Source organism: Lacerta agilis, chromosome 6 (genome assembly GCF_009819535.1).
Source record: "Lacerta agilis isolate rLacAgi1 chromosome 6, rLacAgi1.pri, whole genome shotgun sequence".
Lineage (NCBI taxonomy): Eukaryota > Metazoa > Chordata > Lepidosauria > Squamata > Lacertidae > Lacerta > Lacerta agilis.
In genome coordinates, this window is record NC_046317.1 from 47986402 (window position 1) to 48007947 (window position 21546).

A 21546-nucleotide genomic window follows, 5' to 3' on the forward strand; every position below is an offset into this window, starting at 1 on the left:
TGGAGTTTGTGGGTGTTTTGTATACTGCTTTTTAAAATTTCTGGTTAGTTTTAAGCTGTTAAATTAGGTTCGTTCATTTGTATTATTTTAAACAAATTTGTGAGGATTGATTTTTTGGTAATTATTTATTAGTGTTATACTTCTGAGAGAGAGAGAGAGAGAGAGAGAGAGAGAGAGAGAGAGAGAGAGAGAGAGAGAGAGAGAGAATGGCTATACTTGTTCACCCGATATGTTATGAACCACTTTGGGCACAATTTTGTGATAAATGGCATACAAATAAACTGATGGCGATGATCAGCTCTGAGCATTGGGAATATAAATTGAATGAATAATAACTATTAGTTTATTAATTAATCCCCCAATAGGCCTCCAAGGGGAGGAGCTGACTATCAGGCCTTCTTTGGGAATTAGGAATCCTTGCCTAATATGTAGGTCCAGTCATAAGAGTAGCCCTGTTCAATCAGAACGAAGGCCCATCGAAGGCTGGCACTCTGCTTCACACAGTTGCCAACCAGATGTGAAAACGAAGCTCAGAAGCAGCAGGAGTTGGATAGCTCACTCCCACTTGTGTTCCTTGGCAGCTGCTATTGAGAATGTAGAATACAGAGCTATCATGACCCACAGCCATTGATAGCCTTATTTTTCATGTCATATCCCATCAAAGTTGGTGGTCATCCTTACACCTTGTGGGGCTGGGACTCCATCATTTTAATTATATCCTTTTATCTGTCCTGAATCTCCCCACATTCAGCTTAATTGGATGGCCTCAGGTTCTAGTACTATAAGAGAGGGAGGAAAGCTCACCCCCATCTTTTCTCTGCACCATGTACCACGTTATACACCTCTATCCTTCCTGTTGCCTGCTCCTCACTCACCTATTTTTCTAAATTAAAAATCCCCAAACGTCGTAGCCTCTTCTCACAGGGGGAGCTGCTAAGTTACATTCTCATGTTGCATAAGCATCTTCCCCTACACCACACGGCGCCACAGCTTGGGTTCAACGTTCTGCTTTGCCAGTCATTAATCTTTGCCATCTTGGGCTTTTATAATTGGATTTCCCAGGTCACATGGTGAGATAAAAAGCCCTCAAATCCACCGTAACAAAATTGGGTTACCCACGAAGACTTAACAGGGAGGGGGGAGGGGGAAAGAGCACAGAGCAAGGTGAAGAACTCTGATGCTACCTTCTTAGCAGTCTTGGACCAGCTGCCTTGCCGCTTGCAGCTGCGGAGCTAAAGCAGCTCTGTGGAATACCTTCTTCATCACCCTGGAGGATTCCACGTAAGATACTTTTATTTTGGTCTTTCTCATCTCCTCCACCCGAAAAAGGGTGAGTCAACCAATCTGAAGAGCTGGAACAAACAGAAGAGCTAGAGGGGCTTCAGGAACCAACGGAGGAGGAGGAGGAGGAGGAGGAAGGAGAGGAAGAAGGAGACGGTGAGATGGGGAGTGGAGCAAGTGCAGAGGATAAGGAACTTGCCAAGAGGTCCAAAGAACTGGAAAAGAAGCTACAGGAGGATGCAGATAAAGAGGCAAAGACAGTCAAGCTGCTACTGCTCGGTAGGTGCGCTGTAATGAGATCTTGTAGGGGGTGGGCTGCCTATACTATCACACGTTTCCGAATGAAGAATTCCGAAGGGAAAACATTGCCATTCTGTACCAACAGCCGTGGATGGGAGGGGAAAGTGTTTCATCTCAGTAGGGTGCTGGTGGTAAAAATAATAAAAATGGGAAAGTGCCTTTCAGTTCTGATTTAACCATGATGCACATGGAATGAAGGCAGCCACCCTCTGGCATGCCGTTTTCCAAATCAGGCTTTTCCCAGACGATGACAAAAACTATGGTTGATGTTGCCGCCAAGCAACAGATACTGCTCAGATAGCCAAGGACATTGAAATATGGCAGAGAAATAGCTTGTTTCAGCACACACCAAGAAACAGAATTAAAAAAATAAAAATAGAAAATATGTTTTCCTAAGTAGCACCAGATGGTTCCTCATTAGGTTGATGACCTCCTAAGTCAGCCGATCAGCCGGATCTCAAGATCTCTCAGCCCATTGGCTAGAACAATATGTCACAAACACCCCTCTCCATCAAAGCAGTCTCAGGCACCACAGTTGTCAGAAGAGATTAAGTGCTTCCAAGGAGAGTCAATGGCTGGAGGAGAACAAGGAAAGCTATGGCCCGTGTTATTTTTGAATGTGCAAAAACATGTCTCTTGCATTCAATCTCCCTTCACAAGAAGAGGTGGCAAATTGATCTGTCAGCCTTTTCAAGGCCTTTTGGAAAAGAAGAGGAATGGAGCCTGACACAGGTCCCTATCCTCTCAAAGGTGAATATATGAACACCCTATCCAAAGGACATTGAGTATTCTCAATTGGATCTGCCAAAATAATACGTCCTGAACTTGCCCTTTAAGCCATCCTAACCTTATTTTCATCACCAGCCCATAAAGACAGTTGTGAGGCTCAAGAGATGAAGTTATAATGTGATAGTTATATGCAGTCAAGTTTTCTTAGACTGAACAGCAAATGCTTTTCAGATCCTTGGGTCTGTGGTGCTGAAGGAAAGGCATTGGTGTCAATCCAGGTTTGCTTTCTTATAGGACTTAGAAATGAATCCATGTTACAAAGTTCAGCCTTTACTTGATAATAGCTATAGAAATTGAAAGTGTTCTGTGTGTTTATATTGATGTTGACTTAGGTATTATCCTTTTGCTGAAAGAGTATTGATTGATTCCAGGTACCCTTTGTGCTTTGGGGTTGGTGTTCAGACCAGCAATGGAGGTTTGTCTCTATGTGGTTTCGGTGTCTATCCCGTGAACCTCTTGTCACTAAACATGAAAGGAGACTGGCAGAAGGCCAGCATCAAAATAGATTGACTTTCATTCAAGACAGCTTTACTGGGAGGAAAGAGTGGGTCGTCCCCCCCCCCCAAAGTTGTAATTCCATGCATTGCTGAACATTCCCGCTTGATATCTCCAGACACCTTCTGTGATGCTTCATGTGCCCCTCAAAGCTGGTTATTGTCATGGACTGGCTCCTGACAATTATTTAGTTTGGTGCACGAGGTGGAGGGGAGACAATTATGGGAGTATAAAATTATGCATTGTGCGGAGAAAATGGATAGAGGAAAGGTTTTGCACCTTCTCTCACAGTACGAGAGTGACATTGAATGTCAAGAGATAGAGGACAGATAGAAGGAAGTATTTTGCATACCACATAAACTGTGGTATTTGCTAGCACAAGATGTGGTGATAGCCACCAATCTGGACAGCTTTGGAAGAGAATTAGATAAGTTCATGAAAGATAAGGCAATCAATGGTTGTTCATCAAGATGGCTGCGTACTACCTACAGGATCAAAAGCAGCAGGCCACCTGAATAGCAATTGCTGGGGAGCCACAACAGAACTGGGATATTGCCCTTACCTTCTTCTGTTGGCTTACCATAGGCATCCGGTTGGCTGCTGTGGGAAGCAGGATGCCAAACTCAGTTAGCTCTTTGGTATAATCCATCAGGGCTCTTATGTTCTTATCCGTGGTTTTTATGGCTGATGACTTTCCAAGTATAAGGAGGGTGTGCAGTGCTCTTATGAGTGTACATCTTCCCAAGCTCCTGATTGCCGCACATATAAACTCATCTGAATGATGCACTGCCCGTGTGGCTCATAGCTGTGAGCTGTTTCCATAACCCAGAGATGGGGAACCTGTGGGCTACCAGATGTCCCTTTCTGCCATGGACTAATCTAGAAAGTGATTTAATGGGAAGAAAATGACCAATGGAGATTTTACAGGAGGTGGCACAAAGGAAGTCTGAGACAAGAAAGCTCATGGTTAAAGAAAGTAGCTGGACATCTTGTAAAGTTGTACGAGCTCAGTGAATTTTTGGAGTCCCGTAGTGGGTGACCGTAGGTGCAGTTGAGATGCAGAAACAAACAGCATCTTTGTTCTGTGCTGCAAGCCAACATGGAGCACTGTTGTACTGCTCTCGGCTGATGTACATATTTCCCAATAAAGATAACTTAGACCTAGAGCTCTCGTCTCAAGAAGCATTTTATTGGGACTTAGACATCACTTCAGAACTTATGCTGTGCTAAACTCTGCTTGGACTGTTTCCAGCTAGTTACGCAGGTTGATGGAAGCGTTGCTGGACTGGAGAAGCTGGCGATCAGCCTGGAGAGCTCGTTATCCTCCTGGCTTGCAGTCGACCTTATCTTCTATAGTGCACAGTTTATTACCGGGCAAAGGAAAGGGAACACCTTGTGCCAGCTCATTCAATAGTGGTCTGAAAAGCACAGGGTTCTCCACACACAAAAGCCAAGAGGATATATGAACACAGATGTCACGCCAAGGCGAGAAAGCCTGTTCACCCACCCAGCCCCTCAGAATTCAAAGATCAAGATAAAAGCACCTCTGGCATTCTACATGCAGCAGGAAAAGATGTTGCCACTCCTGCCTTTTAGCTCAGCCAAGTCAAAGTTTGAGAAATTAGAAACCACTGCTATTAGGAGCAGTGGGTTGCATGGAAACTCCTTCTGCATGGGAAGGAAGCAGTATCCCATGTGCTTGCTCCAACAGAATGGCTTTTTGCAATAAGCCTTCCACAGAAGAAGAGAGAGATATATAACAGCATAGATCAAACAGCTGAAGTAGCATGTATCAAATGTGCAGATAGCCTGTACTTGCCTGCCACTGTGCAACATGGGTTCCTTCAGGTGACAGCAGGGTGGTTAGGATCAGGGTGATTAAGCCCTAATTCTAAGCAGCTTCCTGTTTTGGAATAAGCAGCTTAAGGTGATGAGATGAGGAAACATACTGTGGCTGCTGAAGAAGACTGAAGGGCAAGCGAAGTAAAGCAGGGGTGGGGAACCTCTGGCCATTTATCTGGCCCTTGGAATTCCCATCAGGCCCACACCTCCTTTCCAGCCTTTCTCTGCCCCCTTCCTCGTGCTTTTGACAAGCTGGAATGTGTCCTTGAAGTATGATAGTACAGTACTGGATTGTCAGGATGGAGGTAGAGGTGCGTATGTGTAGCAACCTCTTGACTACTGTGTCAAGCATCTGATCTGTTGCTCCACCCACTTTGGCCTCTGGCTCCACCCACCACTGAAGGCTGCCCATAAGGCAATGCTGCCCTCAGGCTGAAAAAGCTTCCCTACTCCTGAAAAAGTGAGCACCTAAAGAACACACACTTCTAAGCCAGCGCATCTAAAACGCAAATATCTACTGATGTGAGGTAAAATATGAATCAGTCCCAGTGGACGTTACTATTATGAATCTACTTTGCAGCGGTGAGAAGGCCACTGTAAGTAAGCAAATTTTAAAATATAATTGGGACTATATTGTTACCTTTTTTCAAAATAGCCCACATTGGTTCCAGGTTGTCTCAACTTAGGGCTGTTGGCTACCACTAGAACTGGAACGCCTGCAGGTGGAGGTATAGTTTGATACAAACGTGGAGAGGGGCATTTATAGTGTGATCCTATGCAGAAGTAAACCCTATTGATTTCAATGGTGTTTATTCACAGGAAAGGAGGTATAGGAATGTGGTTCACAATTGTGCCCTGCTTAGCAAAACCCAGATACTTCCCTTAAATGAAAAAGTGATCTAGACAACTCTCTCGAAGGACTGTTTTTTTGTGTTTAGTTCTACTACAGAAGGGTAAGGAACTCCAATACACAATCTGATTTGGCCCTAGTGGTAGTAATGTACATGGGGTATTTTCAGCTGACAATAAATTCCTGCATCATTATTTCAGTATGGCAGTAATGCTAGCTCCCATGCAACATCAGCTCCCATGTAACAGAAGAAGTGGTGGCCTTGCCCAGAGGGCAGTGGTAGCTGATCCTCATTAGGACTGGTAGGGCGGAAGGCAGATATGCCAACAGTGGGTGGAGCCAGAGCCAATGACAGGCAGAGCCACGGCCTGATTGGTTGCACTGAACAAGACAGGCCAGTAGGGGCTGGCTTCTGGGGCAGACTGAGGTGGGTGGGGCTATTCCCCATTCGCCCTATTAGACCAGCCTCCATTGCTGAAGGGGGGCATCTGTACTCTGGTTTGCTGACCAGAGTTAGCCTAATTGGAACATCAGTGAAGTGCTGAACCTGCATATAAAATATAAAAGTAGGGGTGCCAGTTGAGGAGCAGCAGTGGGGATGATGTTCCTCCCTGATTCCAGGCCACCTATTCTGTGGGTGCCCAAAATAGAAAATTCTTTCCAGTAGCACAGTTTACTGTGCAGCTTTTTTTGGAACTAGATCCAGGAGCAAACCTTTGAACCATGCTGTGAACTGCTCTTACACACCTGCCAGGGGTGATATTCAGCATAGGCCTGGCCTACCTAGTAATTTCAAAGGGTGGGATAGTCATTGTTGGCTTCAGTACAGTATTTAACCTTCTACTTGTGCTTGTTCAGTACAGTATTTAACCTTCTACTTGTGCTGGGTTTAGGGGAGAGAGAGAGATAGAGAGATTGCCTCATCTCTTCTCTTGACCTGGCTGCTTAAGGCTGAATGCCAGCCTGTGAGGAACCACAATTTGACTGTGGCCTCAAATCATCTGTAGGGGGTCTACCTTCTCCTTGAGTTAGATATAATTCCACCACTACTCAATTTTGGAATCTGAAATCGCACCCTAGGATGGAGTTGTGTTTCTTACCACTAGTGATTTCACAAGCAGAATCCAAGAGCTGTCATGACAATCATACAAACAAATTAATGAGTGCATTTTGGCATACTATCTTTCTCTCTCTCTCTCTCTCTCTCTCTCTGTGTGTGTGTGTGTGTGTGTGTGTGAGAGAGAGAGAGAGAGAGAGAGAGAGAGAGAGAGAGAGAGAGAGAGAGAAGGAGATGGACAAAAAGAGAGATATCAGTGAGAAATAATCAAGAATAGCCAGGTGAGGATAAGACAGAATCTTCCTGCCAGGCCACCTTGCCATCTAAAGAATAGGAACAATGTACCAAGACCACAAATCCTTATTGGACTGAAGTTTTGTCCCCTAAACAGTTCATGCACAATACTGGGAGGAAACTGCGGCATTTCAGAAATGAAAACTCAAAATATTAGAGCAGCCAGCCAAAATATTAAATCCAGCCTCCACTGGATCAAAGAGCTTCTATGAATGGTTGCAATTGGGGGGGAGGGGGAGAGACCAATGGCTAAAATGTTTTGATTTGAAAGGCAGTCAAATTGAACTTTTAATCTACTCATTAATGATACCTGATGGGTGCTTATTTTTATATGTTTCATTACAAATATTGTGTGTGTTTTTAAAATTCTATTTTCTCTGGTAATATTTGGGGTGGTGTTATTGGGTTGTTCTTGTTTTTATTTTGATTATGCATTTTGTGTTTTTATATTGTGATTTTCTCCTGTGAACTGCCCTGAGACCTGTGGGTATAGGGTGGTATATAAATATAATAAATACTGTAAATAATAATAATAATAATAATAAGGGTGGATACAGAAGGATCTGCTATATGAAAGAGGCTGTGTAGCTAAACCCAGCATAGGGAGGCACAGCAGAATGATTTGGCCTCTATCCAAATCCATTCCCTTGGTTACTTCCTTAGTAATTACTTTGCCTCTTTATTCTTAATGCATGCCGTAGCAACACTCACAGCATTTCCTCTCTTGCTTTCTTGCACGACATCCTGGAAATGGCACAATCCATACCCTTTTGTAAGGAATGCTGCATTACCAAAGGCTTTCTGCTTATAGAGACTGACGTAGTTGCACGGGGATGGGGGGGTGGGGACCAGATTCCTCCAACTGTCTGCACTGTTCCTTTAACATGCACCCCCTGAGAGGCGCACATGTTTTCTGTTCCAGCAATAACTGAAACATTTTAAACACTTTATTAGCAAGGCTGTGTCTTCATCCGTACAAGACCTTTTCAAAAAACCATCATTAACACCAGCACTTTTAGTAGATACTCCAAGAAGCACACAATGTAGCTCAGATCCGAACTATTTTAGATTTTTTTATTTTTATTTTTAAGAAAAAAAATGCCTGCCCCAGCATAATTGCAGCAAGACACAAATAGACAGGGCATCTTCTCTCTCTGAAACAAAAAATAAATCCTCAAGATAAACATGGAAAGTGTCTGAAGTATCTGTGTTCAAGAGTATATTCCCTAGTGGAAGATTTACAACAAACATCCCATGTCATTGGTGCCCCCTTTCATGCCAATAGGTTTCTCCAAGCATGTCTTTGCATAGCCAGAGAATGTAAAGTGCATTTCTTTCAATTTCCATATTGAATGCAACGAAAACAATTTATCAATAAAATTATCTCTTTCGGAATGGTATCTCTAAGTTCCAGTTGTTTGGTTGATTTCTCCATGAGAGTTGCCACCCAGACCTGCGCAGCCACATTTCTAAAGAGATGTGGTATTCTAAAGTCTGGTGGAGAATTTTCTTGTACTTACTTCAAGCACTAAAAAAAACAAGAAAAAAAACCCATACAAATAATGAACTGCTCCCACTCTCTTTTCCCATCAAAGAAATAGACACAACTGGTCAGACTGGCAAAAAACAGCTATTTCATTGGCCTATGAAGGAAAAAAGGCAGGCATTTTCTAGTTAGCAGTTGGAGCAGTGATTTTGTACTTAGCAGTTTGCATCAAGAGGCTTCACACATTACATTTTCAGCAGAGACACGTTACATGATCCCGGTAACTCCTTGCTCTTCTAATCTGTTGTAATTAGTGCATACACCATTTTAGAGAGAAACGTAGCTTTTTCAAGTGTTAGTTTCAACTCATATATGGTACAGATCTGTAACATTTACTGTAACTGCAAAAAAATAGAAAGGCTGCAGAGAGGTGGGTTCCATTTTATAATAGTTTGACATATTTTTGTTTCCACTCCCTGCAAATAAAAAGACTAGGGCATCAGTCTGAGGGATTCAAAGCCAATCTGTTCCTTACTGTGCTAGTTTTCAGTTAGCAGGGATTGTGCGGGTGTTTTTAACACAGGAGAACATTAAAAAATTGAATCCCCACCTATAATCTGAAGCAACAAAACCATTTCTGCCTTAGAACATTAGACTGTAACTGTGGAAGGGAATGGGGGTGGGGTCAGGGAGTGAAGGAAAACTGAAACAGGTATATTCCTATTTCTTAGCAAATATTCTAAAATATTTTGAAGTTTAGGAAGGAGAGAAAAATGCGAGCTGACTTGTCCTCTGTTCATACTCCCTACCTGCAGAATCTTAATTGAGACCATGTTGAAACTCTGCAAAGGAATTCTATGGAGGGTAGTACTTTCAACTTTGTTGTGCTACACTGTAATGCTAGGAAGGAAAGACAGGGAGGGAGGAGAGGGGAAACGGAAGCAAAGACTAACACCATTTCTTCTGAAACCGTTTGCCACATCATTCTCCTGCATGTGTGGATTAGGCCCAATTGATAAAGCAGTCTTTCAGAATAATTTCATAGGGAGAGAAAAAATGTTACTGGTACATATTATTGGTTGGTGTAGAAATAATATATGAAGGAGTCAGGTCCAACAGCAACAGGCTTTACTGCAGTTATAAATAAAGTTGTAGAAAGGTCTTCAGCTTGAACTAGGAATGCTTCAGTATTCAGGCTGGGATGTCTTTTAATAGGCCAGGGCTCCACTTTGGGATACATATATCAAGACACCTCGAACAATGCACACACCACCCTGCTCATATTACTAAGGAAGCCTTTGCCCTCCCAGATATCTGGGACTGGACTTCAACGCTGGGTTGAACCTCAGTTACTGCACAAAGAATGAGGTGGGTGGCATTGCCAAGGTGCAGGGTAACAGTGAGCAACACCACCTCCTGCAGCATGTCTCAAGCTCTTTGGGCTGTTGAGTTTGCTAGTCTATACTCCTGTTCCCCACGATGTATAATTTCCTCTCCTTCCTCCCCCCCCCCCCCAGCCATCACGCTCAACTTACATCCCATCCATCGCTTTCAAAATGATATCAAGTTAAAAATCTGAATTAGGTGCACAAAATTGCAAAACGCCACCTTTCAGAAAGCCAGCTGGATCTAATGTCACCTGCAGTTTCTAAAGCTCCTGTATCAATACTGCCGTATCATTTACCCTAGGTGTTGCTTAAGAAGGTGTGCAGCTATCTTGCTCAAGCAACTAACTGTCCACGTGAATAGTCCATCCATATGTGCATCAGAGGAGGTGGTGGTGATCACTGATGTTCCTCCACAAACACAAAGCCACATGTCCCCTCTGATCTTATGTCACCCATATGAATAGGCCACTGGCATTTATTTGCGTAAGCCTGGTGACCTAACGTCTGAACTGGGGAACTTGGCAATGGGAAGACATTCCAGTACGAAAATATAAAATAGTTAAGTGCCAAGACAAAACGACCCCTGTCTTTTTGCAAAGTGATCTGCCTGTGTCTCTCTCCCCATATTCTGCCATTAATCTGTTTCCTTTTGCTTCTTCCAGGTGCTGGAGAGTCAGGCAAGAGTACAATTGTCAAACAGATGAAGTGAGTACTGTATTGCCTTCTAGACCGAGGAGTTGCTATCCCACACCATCCCAGAGTAGCACATTTAGAGGCTGTTGTTGGCAACAGGACTGAGTTGGGACAAATAACTTAAACAGATTATGGAAGGCTTAAAACACAAATAAAAATAGCATTTAGTTAAAAGCAAGCTAGGGCAACATGGACTAACTGCTTGCTTCACAAACTGATCTTGAGCAGGATAAGGAAGAAATGGTGCTTCATATGCTATAGCACGGAGATGGGGAACCTATTGCCCTCTAGATGTTGCTGGACTACAACTCCCGTCATCCCTGACCATTGGCCATGTTGACTGGAACTAGAATAATAGAATCATAGAGTTGGAAGAGACTACAAGGGCCATCCAGTCCAACCCCCTGCCAAGCAGGAAACACCATCAAAGCATTCCTGACAGATGGCTGTCAAGCCTCCGCTTAAAGACCTCCAAAGAAGGAGACTCCACCACACTCCTTGGCAGCAAATTCCACTGTCAAACAGCTCTTACTGTCAGGAAGTTCTTCCTAATGTTAGGTGGAATCTTCTTTCTTGTAGTTTGAATCCATTGCCCCGTGTCCACTTCTCTGGAGCAGCAGAAAACAACCTTTCTCCCTCCTCTATATGACATCCTTTTATATATTTGAACATGGCTATCATATCACCCCTTAACCTTCTCTTCTCCAGGCTAATGAGAGTTGTAGTCCAAAACATGAGAGTCCAAAACTAATGAGAGTTGTAGTCCAAAACATCTGGAGGGCACCAGACCCCCAGTTCCTGCTATAGCAGATTCATTGACTAATCTACATTAATTTCCCTGCACATGGTTTTAGTAATCCTCATAATAAGCCTGCAATAAAGGCTGTTGACGAAGTCCATAATGACAGATTTCTAAGCCCTGAGGCTTATGAACTGACAAACAAACAACAAAAGATGAACGCAGTTCTGTTACTCTTCCTTTAGCAGAGTTCCCCCTGGGATACTCAAAACTTTCTGGGAACTTAGATTTAACACCAGAGTGGAAGTGCAAACCATACAGGAAGAAGCACCTTAAACTGTAGCAGTAACCAATGTGACTGCACCCACACCCACCCACCCTACTCATGAATTCCAACAATTGAAGTGTGACCTACAAATCTAACGGCCATCATTTAATACACAGACCTTCAGTGGAAGGGCAGCTAATTATATGTCATGAGGCATCTTGGCAACATTTTCCTACAAGTCCATTATAGATGATGACCTTATACATCGTATCTGTCTATGTATCTAGGACTGACAGCCTTCACATTCAAGTAACATACAAATAAAACTCAAGGCCTTTCAATGGGACAGTATTCTCATTTTTGCTGCACAATTAATGGGAGCCACTTATTGTTCTGGGAAAATGTCAAAACTGCTGCCCCTAGGAGTACAATCAGGCACGGGGCAAAATGTGTTCCTCACCCAGACATGGTCATCTCAGCCAATGCAGTTTGGGGCATGTTTTACTCTGTGATGTCTTAGATTCTGGTCCTTTAAAAAAACTTTCTTTCCCCAAAGCAAATAGATTTATTATGCATCTCTATAAAATGGGTAGAACTTCTCAAGAAGATCCAGAGTGGTTATTTCATCTATGGCGACTGTTCCCCCCCCCCCCAATTCTTACCCAGGATTATCCATCAAGATGGTTACACGGAAGAAGAATGTTTGGAGTTCAAAGCAGTTATTTATGGCAACATCTTGCAGTCCATCTTGGCCATCATCAGAGCCATGACCACCCTGGGGATTGATTATGCGGATTCAAGCAAAGCGGTCAGTATCATTGAGCATGACAGCAGAATGTTTTTGTTTAGCAAATGAGGATCTCTGGAAAAGGGGAGGGCCAAGACATTTGCAGCTACAATGTGGCTGATGTGCTAAAAAGGGACCTGCTATTAAAGTTTATTTATTTGTGTTCAAGGTCAATATGTATAATCATACAACAGGAATGCCATTGCCACTAGATACGTTTCCTATCTTTTATTTCCATGGGATGTTCTGAAGAAAAACAGGTAGGAAAGGACAGGTGGAATATCCAAGCACCAGAACAGCAAGGGTTAGTGTAACTGTGATCTTCATGCACTATGCTGCACACTTCATAAGATATCAAAAAGAGAGATTTGGGCTTCAGCCTCAAGTTGAAGCAGCTATGGGATGATGCCACCTGGTGGCTAAAGACCACTTTTCAAGAGCAGTAGCCATAGATTCACCGGAGCTGATTCATAGAAGGGCTGTAACTCAGCAGTAGAGCATCTGGTTTGCATGCAGAAGGTTCCCAGCATCTCTGGAATGGATTGGGAAAGATTCTCTTGTATGAGATACTGGTGAGGGCACTGCTGGTCTGACTGTATAAGGCAGCTTCCTTCGCTCCTAGAATTATGGTGTCAGAAAGTCCTCCAGTAGTACCTAGGCTGTGGCCACTGTTGCACTTTACCTTCTCCTACCTAACACAATTAATGGTGAGAATCAAAGTACTTACTGGAAAAGGTAAGAGTGAGAGTGTGCTGGGACACCACCCAACGCATTACGTTTCTGGAAAGATGCCTTGTTGGAGCAGATCACCACACAGAAGATGCCAAGATGGCAGAACACACACTTGCATCCATGTGAGCAGTAATGTGGAAGCACAGACACATTTCTAGAGCAGCTTTTCCCCTACAGTAGTTCTTACATGTTACAGCTTAAATCATCCCCAGCAGATGCTTATTTGCACATTCTCATAATACTTCACAAGAAATGCTCAACTTGAGAAACCATCAACCAACCATAGGAGGTTTTTTGTTTTATTAACATGTCCTGACCAAAGTTAATTTGTCGCAATTTGGACTTTTTATTCACTTCCTTGTCAATAATATGGGATGCGGGGTGGCGCTGTGGGTTAAACCACAGAGCCTAGGGCTTGCCGATCAGAAGGCCGGCGGTTCGAATCCCCACGACGGGGTGAGCTCCCGCTGCTCGGTCCCTGCTCCTGCCAACCTAGCATTTCGAATGCGCAAAGTGCAAGTAGATAAATAGGTACCGCTCCGACGGGAAGGTAAATGGCGTTTCCATGCGCTGCTCTGGTTTACCAGAAGCGGCTTAGTCATGCTAGCCACATGACCCGGAAGCTGTACGCCAGCTCCCTCGGCCAGTAAAGCGAGATGAGCACCGCAACCCCAGAGTTGTTCGCAACTGGACCTAACGGACAGGGGTCCCTTTACCTTTACCTTTGTCAATAATGGCCCTGGGAAACAACTGTTCCTCCTTTTTTAATGCAATGTTGTCCTCTAATTTGACACACGCCCCGTAAGAAGTCCTCTGCAGTCAGGAAGGAGGAAAATATGAATTGCCCAAACCGTGCAGCTAAAAACTGGTTGTGATGGTGCAAAATACAAACACTTGAATATGAGGTTCTGCCATAGCCTTGTCACCAAGGAAACAACAGTCTCCTTACAGGCTCTGTCTCTTTACAGGATGAGGGGCGACAGCTGTTCAACTTGGCTGACTCCATCGAAGAAGGAACCATGCCTCCAGAGCTAGTGGACTGTATAACCAAACTCTGGAAGGATGCAGGCGTTCAGGCCTGCTTTGAGCGAGCCGCTGAGTACCAGCTCAACGACTCTGCCGCCTAGTAAGTTGGTCCCTGTGGAAGCATATTGGGGAGGGGAGAGGCAGTACTGCCAGCCCAAGGGGTTGTGGCAGGGAGACTTCAGAGAGAGAGACTGCCATACATTTATATAGTACATTTCAGCTTTAGTTAGTGCCCTCCAGATATTTTTGACTACAAATTCCATCAGCCCCAAACATGGATGGAGGGGGTGGGGATGGAGATGGAAGAGCATTGTGCAAGTGGAAGTCTGCTGTGGGAATGCAACAGGAACCCTGCATGCAACCCATTATCTCCAAGCCGGTAGTCCCCTTTCCATAGATGCCAAGCAGCACGGGAGTCATTTCCCTGCAGGTGTGGGTGCACCAACATGGGTAAGACTAGTAATTTAAGTCTTTTGCACCTCACTGGCACTCGACAGGGTTGAAAGCCAGTGGGAAAGATCCACAGAAGCAGGCTCACCCATTTGGCTGGGCTGTTCATACTTCCCAGGAGTGTGGGATCAACTCACAGAAAAGAGGCTCCCATGCAACTGGTGAGTATGAATAAGAGAGGTGACCCCCACCCAACATGTGTGTTAAGATGCTCTTTGCCTGAAGTGAAAAAGAACAGCATGACAAATGGTCCCTAGTCTGCAGACCTCCAGTGCCACATCACTAATGCTCCAGGGTGCCCTGAAATTGTGCCACCACAACCAAGCCTTCTAACAATGTAACTGGAAGCTTAGGGCAGGTCAGGTGTGCACTGCCTACTTGCTCTCTCCTGTACACTTCTTAGAGCAGTTTAGGGCCTGGGGGACAAAAAGCACTGGCTATGCCCACAGTAAATATAATGGCTGCCAATTTCCTTGCGGAGCAACTGACCAGGAGCTGTCCCTTTCTATTTTTGCTAGCTTTGTTGGCGGAAGTTTGAAACAGACACAGGCCTATCCTAGCCATGACCAAAGGGCCTTCCTTGTATGCTTTCTGGCAAAAGCAAACAGCTGCAAATTTAAACAGATCCAACCAAATGCAACAGCCCAATAAACTGCAAATTAGTAACCCACAACAATTGCACAATTCTTGAAGTACCTCAGAGCAGCAGAGAGCCCTGGTAAAAGCCACTGCATTAGCAGGGAGACAGTATTGCTGCTGGAGTCCTCTTTAACCTGTTACTCTCAATTTATGTACAAGCAGAACATTTTGAGCCCGGTTCTCAGCTGCTCACATATGGTTTTCTGTGCATATGAGTATAATATACACAGCACCTAACACTTTCAACCACTTGGCTCTAGACAAGTTAAGGGTAATTACGTTCAGCCAAAAGGATGCAGTGGTCCGATCCTGCAAGATCTGGGTTCAACACCTTGCTAAGCCATGAAGACTCCAGAAGGCTTTGGGGAAGAGTCACTCAGCCTCAGCTTCCCATCTGGAAAATTGGGAATACAAATAGTGGTTTACCTTGCCAATTTGTGAGGACAAACAATTTACAGTGGTACCTCAGGTTACATACACTTCAGGTTACATACTCCGCTAACGCAGAAATAATGCTTCAGGTTAAGAACTTTGCTTCAGCATAAGAACAGAAATTGTGCTCTGGCAGCGCAGCAGCAGGTCGCATTAGCTAAAGAGGTGCTCCAGGTTAAGAACAGTTTCAGGTTAAGAATGGACCTCCAGAACGAATTAAGTTCTTAACCCAAAGTACCACTGTATTGCAAAGCCCCCAAATGTGCTGTAGACTTACAGCATTACTTCTCCATTTCCTTCTGCAGCTACCTGAACCAACTGGATAGGATATGTGCTCCTGGCTATCTCCCCAACGAACAGGATGTATTGCGATCACGAGTTAAGACCACAGGTATCATAGAGACAAAGTTTGGTGTCAAAGACCTCAACTTCAGGTGAGAAAGAAAACCCTTCTAGGTAGCCCTCCTTGTTCTTTATTCAATCATAGCACATTCCGTATGTTCCATCTGCCAAATGGCAACATGGATAAACTCTGTTTATCTTAAAGATTGTCTCCTCCTGTATATGCCTGTACACTGTGCTTTATTCTCAAGTGTGAAGTCCTACTCACTGTGCCACTACAGCACAGAAGTGTAGCAGGGCCTTCTTAGTTGTGTCCCCTTACTCCTACGGGATGCCCTTCCCAAGGAAGCCTGCGTGGCCCCATCACCGAGTGCCCTCAGTTCTTAAAATGGTCTGTGGCTTCTATGATTTTTATATTTACTGTCTCTTTGCAGCAACCATAAGATTTATTTCCCATTTTAACTTGATTTTTGTTGGTGGAGCTATTCTACATATTCTGTTTTGCTACCTTTAGCCTTTTGATTTCTCTTTGGACATTTACTGTTTCAATGGTTGCTTGTTAGCTATTTCCCTTAAGATCAAAAGGGATATTTGTTGTTGTTCAGTCGTTCAGTCGTGTCCGACTCTTCGTGACCCCATGGACCAGAGCACGCCAGGCACGCCTATCCTTCACTGCCTCTTGCAGTTTGGCCAAACTCATGTTAGTAGCTTCAAGAACACTGTCCAACCATCTCATCCTCTGTCGTCCCCTTCTCCTTGTGCCCTCCATCTTTCCCAGCATCAGGGTCTTTTCTAGGGATTCTTCTCTAGGGATATACATCTTTCTAAATAAATACTTTGCCAATCTGTGTCAGTTTTACCTTTTTTGGTATTATCTTCATGTTGTTATCTGAACTGTTGCATTAGGCTTCCAGCCTGATGAACTTGAAAATATTCACCTGCTGTAAGTTCCAATTACTGTATACAGTATGTTCATTTAAAACTACAATGCTGTGGAATGACTCTTCCCTTCTGGCATGCTGTTTCAAATGGTTACCTTTGAAAATAAATATCATAATCACGACTCTTCTTTCTGCAGGATGTTTGATGTAGGTGGGCAGCGGTCAGAGCGCAAAAAGTGGATCCACTGCTTTGAAGGGGTGACCTGTATCATCTTCTGTGGAGCTCTCAGTGCTTATGACATGGTGCTGGTAGAAGATGATGAAGTGGTATGTTTTCTAGCTCAAACTCTTATGAGATTAATTATCGTTCCACAAACATGCCTGCATCCGCTTTGAAATCCAACAACCACCACAACAGCTCCCCTGTCCCACAGAATAAAAAATAACGCCAGGATCTTACCCTTACTTACATAAAGAGCCTGCCAAAACTTGTTTTTGAGTAGAGCAGAGAGGGAAAATAGGGCCTTGGGGGAACTAATAGATTGTTTCCAAATTGTGCTGCTCTGATGCAAGTCCAGGAAGCATTGGCTTAACCCCTGCCTGAAAATAAATATGTTTCTGTAAGCATACATCCTAGAACCAGTTGATTCCAATCCTTCCTGCGCACTTTAAGGATTGGTAAAAGCCTCCAATTTACATCAATGGTGACATCAAAGGCAGGGCAGGCTTTTCAAGGCACAGGAAGGGTAGGAAATTTACCCCTAGTTTTACTAAGGATTCCTCCTGAAAACCCCAACGATTCTGAAAGGAGAAGTATACGTCATGAACACTTCCCTATTGCTGCAAGATCTATATGCAAAACACTGTTTAACTATATTTCTCTGAATCCTTCTAAGGGAAAAGGAAATTCTATTACTTTCACCAATTCTGTTACCTTCACCAATAGAACTGGGCTGCTGGAAATCTTACCAAAAAGAAGACATAGAAGTTGTGTCAAAAAAGTGCATCAGCTATATAGCCCACCCCCTCCCCAGTTGATCATAGTCTTTCCATCAAGGCTAATTAAAATAAGAGAAGGAAGCTATAGATGATTTGCCCCACAATAAGCAAATCTAATCGCCAAGCACAAAGGGGGGAAAGCAGCATGTCTGAAGCGAATGTCCACTGAAAGGAGGGAATCAAGGTTTGTTGCAGCCTGTTCCATACTCTGTAATTAGGAGGATCAAAACCTTATAGAAGCAGTGCTTTCTAACTTATTTATATCACTGAGAGAAAAAACCAACAGAGGAGTTAAAACTTTGGCTAAGAATGGTAGGCCAATACTGGTAAGACAGTAGATTAATGCCATAGCAACAAAATCCACCCATTACAATTAGATTAACCAAGAGAGGCAAGTAGATAGATGCATCAGCCACCGAGCCAAACAGCTCCAGTATAAACTTGCTCCAATTTCAGTTTAAGAACAAGAACAAACCTGTGCAGAAAATGCCACAACACATGTACAAACATTGCTACTTTTGCTTGGTCACCTCCCATTTGACTTCACAATAAAGGGATGTTTTAAAACACTGTCTTTCAACATTGTTCTACGCAACTTTTACATTTAGAGTTGCACCCCAAGCTGCAGGAATGGAATAGATTGTCTGTTCAGACATAATCCTTCCCCTGTAACTCCCTGCTCATCCTTAGGGCACACAGGAGGCTACAAGGGGAATGTTTTGGAAGTACCGGTAATAGAGAAGTATTTGGGGTAATGGTCAAGTATTGTGTCTAGAAGCATACACTACAGATAGAATGAACAGATCTTTTACAGAAAGTCTTTGAGCTTGCTTGAACTGTGTGGTCTTCCCCTCCAGAACCGCATGCACGAATCCTTGCATCTGTTCAACAGTATATGCAATCACAAGTTCTTTGCTGCCACCTCCATTATTCTCTTCCTGAACAAGAAGGACCTCTTTGAGGAAAAGATCAAGAAAGTACATCTCAGCATTTGTTTCCCAGATTATGATGGTGAGTTGGTCAAGCATTTCCTCCTTACAGTAGCCAGTCACCAGAGGCAAGAACTGCTTCACATATGATGTAGAAACACACACTAAACATGGGTGACACATCATGTGCCATCTCTAACCCACTTCCTCCTCTGCTATAGGAAAGGAGGAATCAACAAGCATCCCCTCCCCTAGCAGGAGACTGCATTAGATCAAAAGCCCTTCTCTGAATGAGGAACTCTCCAATAAGCTATGCCTCTTTCAGCAACATCCATAGCCTCTTTCTTGTTTCTCTTACGCAAACAGGTCCCAATACTTTTGAAGATGCAGGCAACTACATCAAGCTTCAGTTCCTTGATCTGAACATGAGAAAAGATGTGAAAGAAATTTACAGTCACATGACTTGTGCCACAGACACGCAGAACGTCAAATTTGTATTTGATGCAGTCACGGATGTCATCATCAAAGAGAACCTCAAGGACTGTGGCCTCTTCTAAGACTTCAGCTTTTTAAGAAGGTAATTTCCATTCTAAGGAACATAATCAACAATAGTAGTCCTCCTATGGAAGAGACTGGTGGATGGGTATCTTTAGCACTCACTTAATTCACAGAGCTGCTCCTGTAAATTTAAAACCACACTTAACCTTGCATTTGAGTTTACTCCAACAGTCCAAGCTCACCAATGTTCCTTCAACAAAAAACAAAACCACTTATTTTAGCAGTTATCCTTAGCTTCCCCCAAAGTGCAGCAAGTTTTGACTTTGATGTGAATTCATTTTAGTAAGAATTTACTGTTCATTGCAAGAATTTGGAAAATGTTTCTGAATAGGGAGAGCTAACCATAAATTCTGAGGCAATTCCCATGCAGATGAATCAGACTTCCCCCCACTACAAAGTGTAGCAACTACAGCAGAGTATTTATAATGTACATAATCAGCCTAAATGAGAAATAAAATCATTAGCAACCTGACATTATAATTTGTCTCATGCTTTATGTATTTGTGTAGAAGTCTTTTGTGGTGTTGCAGGATCTAAATGTCATGTTACAATGTATCTAAATTTCTCCAAATGCTCTCTCGCCTTCTTTGTCAATTAGGAAAAAGGACTTGCAGTTAGCTTCACTGTTCTGCTTGAGCAGAGCCAACGGAGTAAATAAAAGCCACTCAGAGTCCACATTTTTCTATAACCTACCCATGGCACAAACTTTATACTTCCAAGAACATGCCATCAAAAGGGCATGAAGGAACAAAAGCTAAGAGCCTCCCATCTCTAAGCCATCTTCTTTGGTAGTTTTCCTCCTTTTTGAAATTCTCGGCAATCTGTAAACCCTGACAACTTGAAAGACAGCCAACACAATCTTGTCTGCAAACAATGAATCATGCGATACACTGGACCTTTGTGTGTGCATACAACTGAGATCTTTAAAAAGCATCAACCTTCTGTGGGAACGACACAATCAGTGCTTTTGTGGATTCTTCGGCAGAACTTCCTTATCTATAAATGGTCTGAATGGTGATTCTCAATGAAAATCCTAAAGGGTTGAATGTGCAAGACCAACAATTTCTAGATTACACATGAAATCAGTATGCAAATTAACCAAGAAAACTAAGTAACATTTTTCAAACCTTCCAAGTAGATCAGTTTCAGTTCTTTGGAACTGGTGCAATTTGTCCCTACAGCCTTAAATAATTCATTTTCTTTCTAGTATCCAGCTTTCCCCATATTAGAAGGCCTGGTGAACTTAAGACTGATTTTCTTTCTCTATACCAACTCACCTCACTGAGTACAGCAGTACTGATCCCAACCCAATGCTTTACCGCTTGCTGTGGAGACAATTGCTCTTGCTGTCTCTCTGGTCCCTGATGGAAAGAGGTCACAGCAATGTGTACAAGCAACCAACCTACTGACATCACAGTCAGAAAACTTCTCCACAACATAGGAAATAGAAAGAAAACATATAAACTGGAAATGGTGACGTCAGGATTTTCACTCTGCTATTTAGCACTGTATCGTTCTTGATCATTTGTAAATAAGTCGTATGTTACTGTGGATAGGATTATCTTTTGTTATCAATATTTACTTCAGAGAATGGCTTAGGTGGCTACAACTGAATGTAGAACATTCAAAAATAAAGAAACATGCATTAAAAATGTGGATACAGTGTTACCTATTTGGAAAAGTAACAAATGCCTCTACAGGTTTTATTTGTGTTTTCAAAAGCCACCCAATACTTTTTCAAACATTTTACCAGGCCTAATATTATAAGGATCATATGTTTAGGTGATTTAATATTGTGCGTGGAAGACATGGATTCAAATTTCACCTGAGACAGACACTCACATACCCAAAGGCCACCTTCAGAAATAATGCAAAGTGTTCACACTTCATTTGTCTCCTTGCCAAGAGGGGAAACAAATCACAAAGTAGCTAGCTAAACCTGGGAGAAGTGAAGTGTGTAGACTAGCACACAATGCATGTGCAGGATGATTCGTTTAACCATAGTTAGTGGCTTAGCATTACCTCCAGACATGGCCAGTCAGTGAAAGACCAAAGGATGTCTTGCACATGCACATTTATCAAAGAAATCGGCCCTCACAGAAATGGCCTTGGGCAAGTGGCATCGACTCTGTGTTCCCCTTTTGTGAAATGTGAATAGAGTTGATGCAAGCTAAACATTAATTCACCAAGAGTATTTTACCATAGTTTGTGCACAGAGAAACTGATTAGGCTAGTGATCTGCAATATTCTACCAAGTAAGAATTTTACCACTCTTTCCTGTTAAGAATC

At 43.1% G+C, this 21546-nt stretch overlaps 1 protein-coding gene across 1 annotated transcript; it reads left to right on the forward strand.

The window, feature by feature from the left end:
- The first annotated feature begins 1169 nt into the window (after nucleotides 1-1169).
- On the forward strand, nucleotides 1170-20335 carry GNAT2 (G protein subunit alpha transducin 2). The gene is made up of 9 exons (XM_033152474.1): nucleotides 1170-1560; nucleotides 10445-10487; nucleotides 12149-12290; nucleotides 13970-14127; nucleotides 15854-15982; nucleotides 16969-17098; nucleotides 18628-18781; nucleotides 19066-19276; nucleotides 19856-20335. The coding sequence occupies exons 1-8, from the start codon at nucleotides 1443-1445 to the stop codon at nucleotides 19254-19256; spliced, it is 1065 nt and encodes a 354-aa protein (XP_033008365.1). The 5' UTR covers nucleotides 1170-1442; the 3' UTR covers nucleotides 19257-19276; nucleotides 19856-20335.
- The last annotated feature ends 1211 nt before the right edge of the window (nucleotides 20336-21546 follow it).

What these genes read in the sequence shown, in the direction of transcription:
- GNAT2 (XM_033152474.1), top strand. Translation starts at nt 1,443, where the DNA reads ATGGGGAGTGGAGCAAGTGCAGAGGATAAGGAACTTGCCAAGAGGTCC. An exon ending in ATGCGGATTCAAGCAAAGCG is followed by an intron (nt 12,291 to 13,969) that starts GTCAGTATCATT and finishes GTCTCTTTACAG; the next exon opens with GATGAGGGGCGACAGCTGTT. An exon ending in TGGTAGAAGATGATGAAGTG is followed by an intron (nt 17,099 to 18,627) that starts GTATGTTTTCTA and finishes CTTCCCCTCCAG; the next exon opens with AACCGCATGCACGAATCCTT.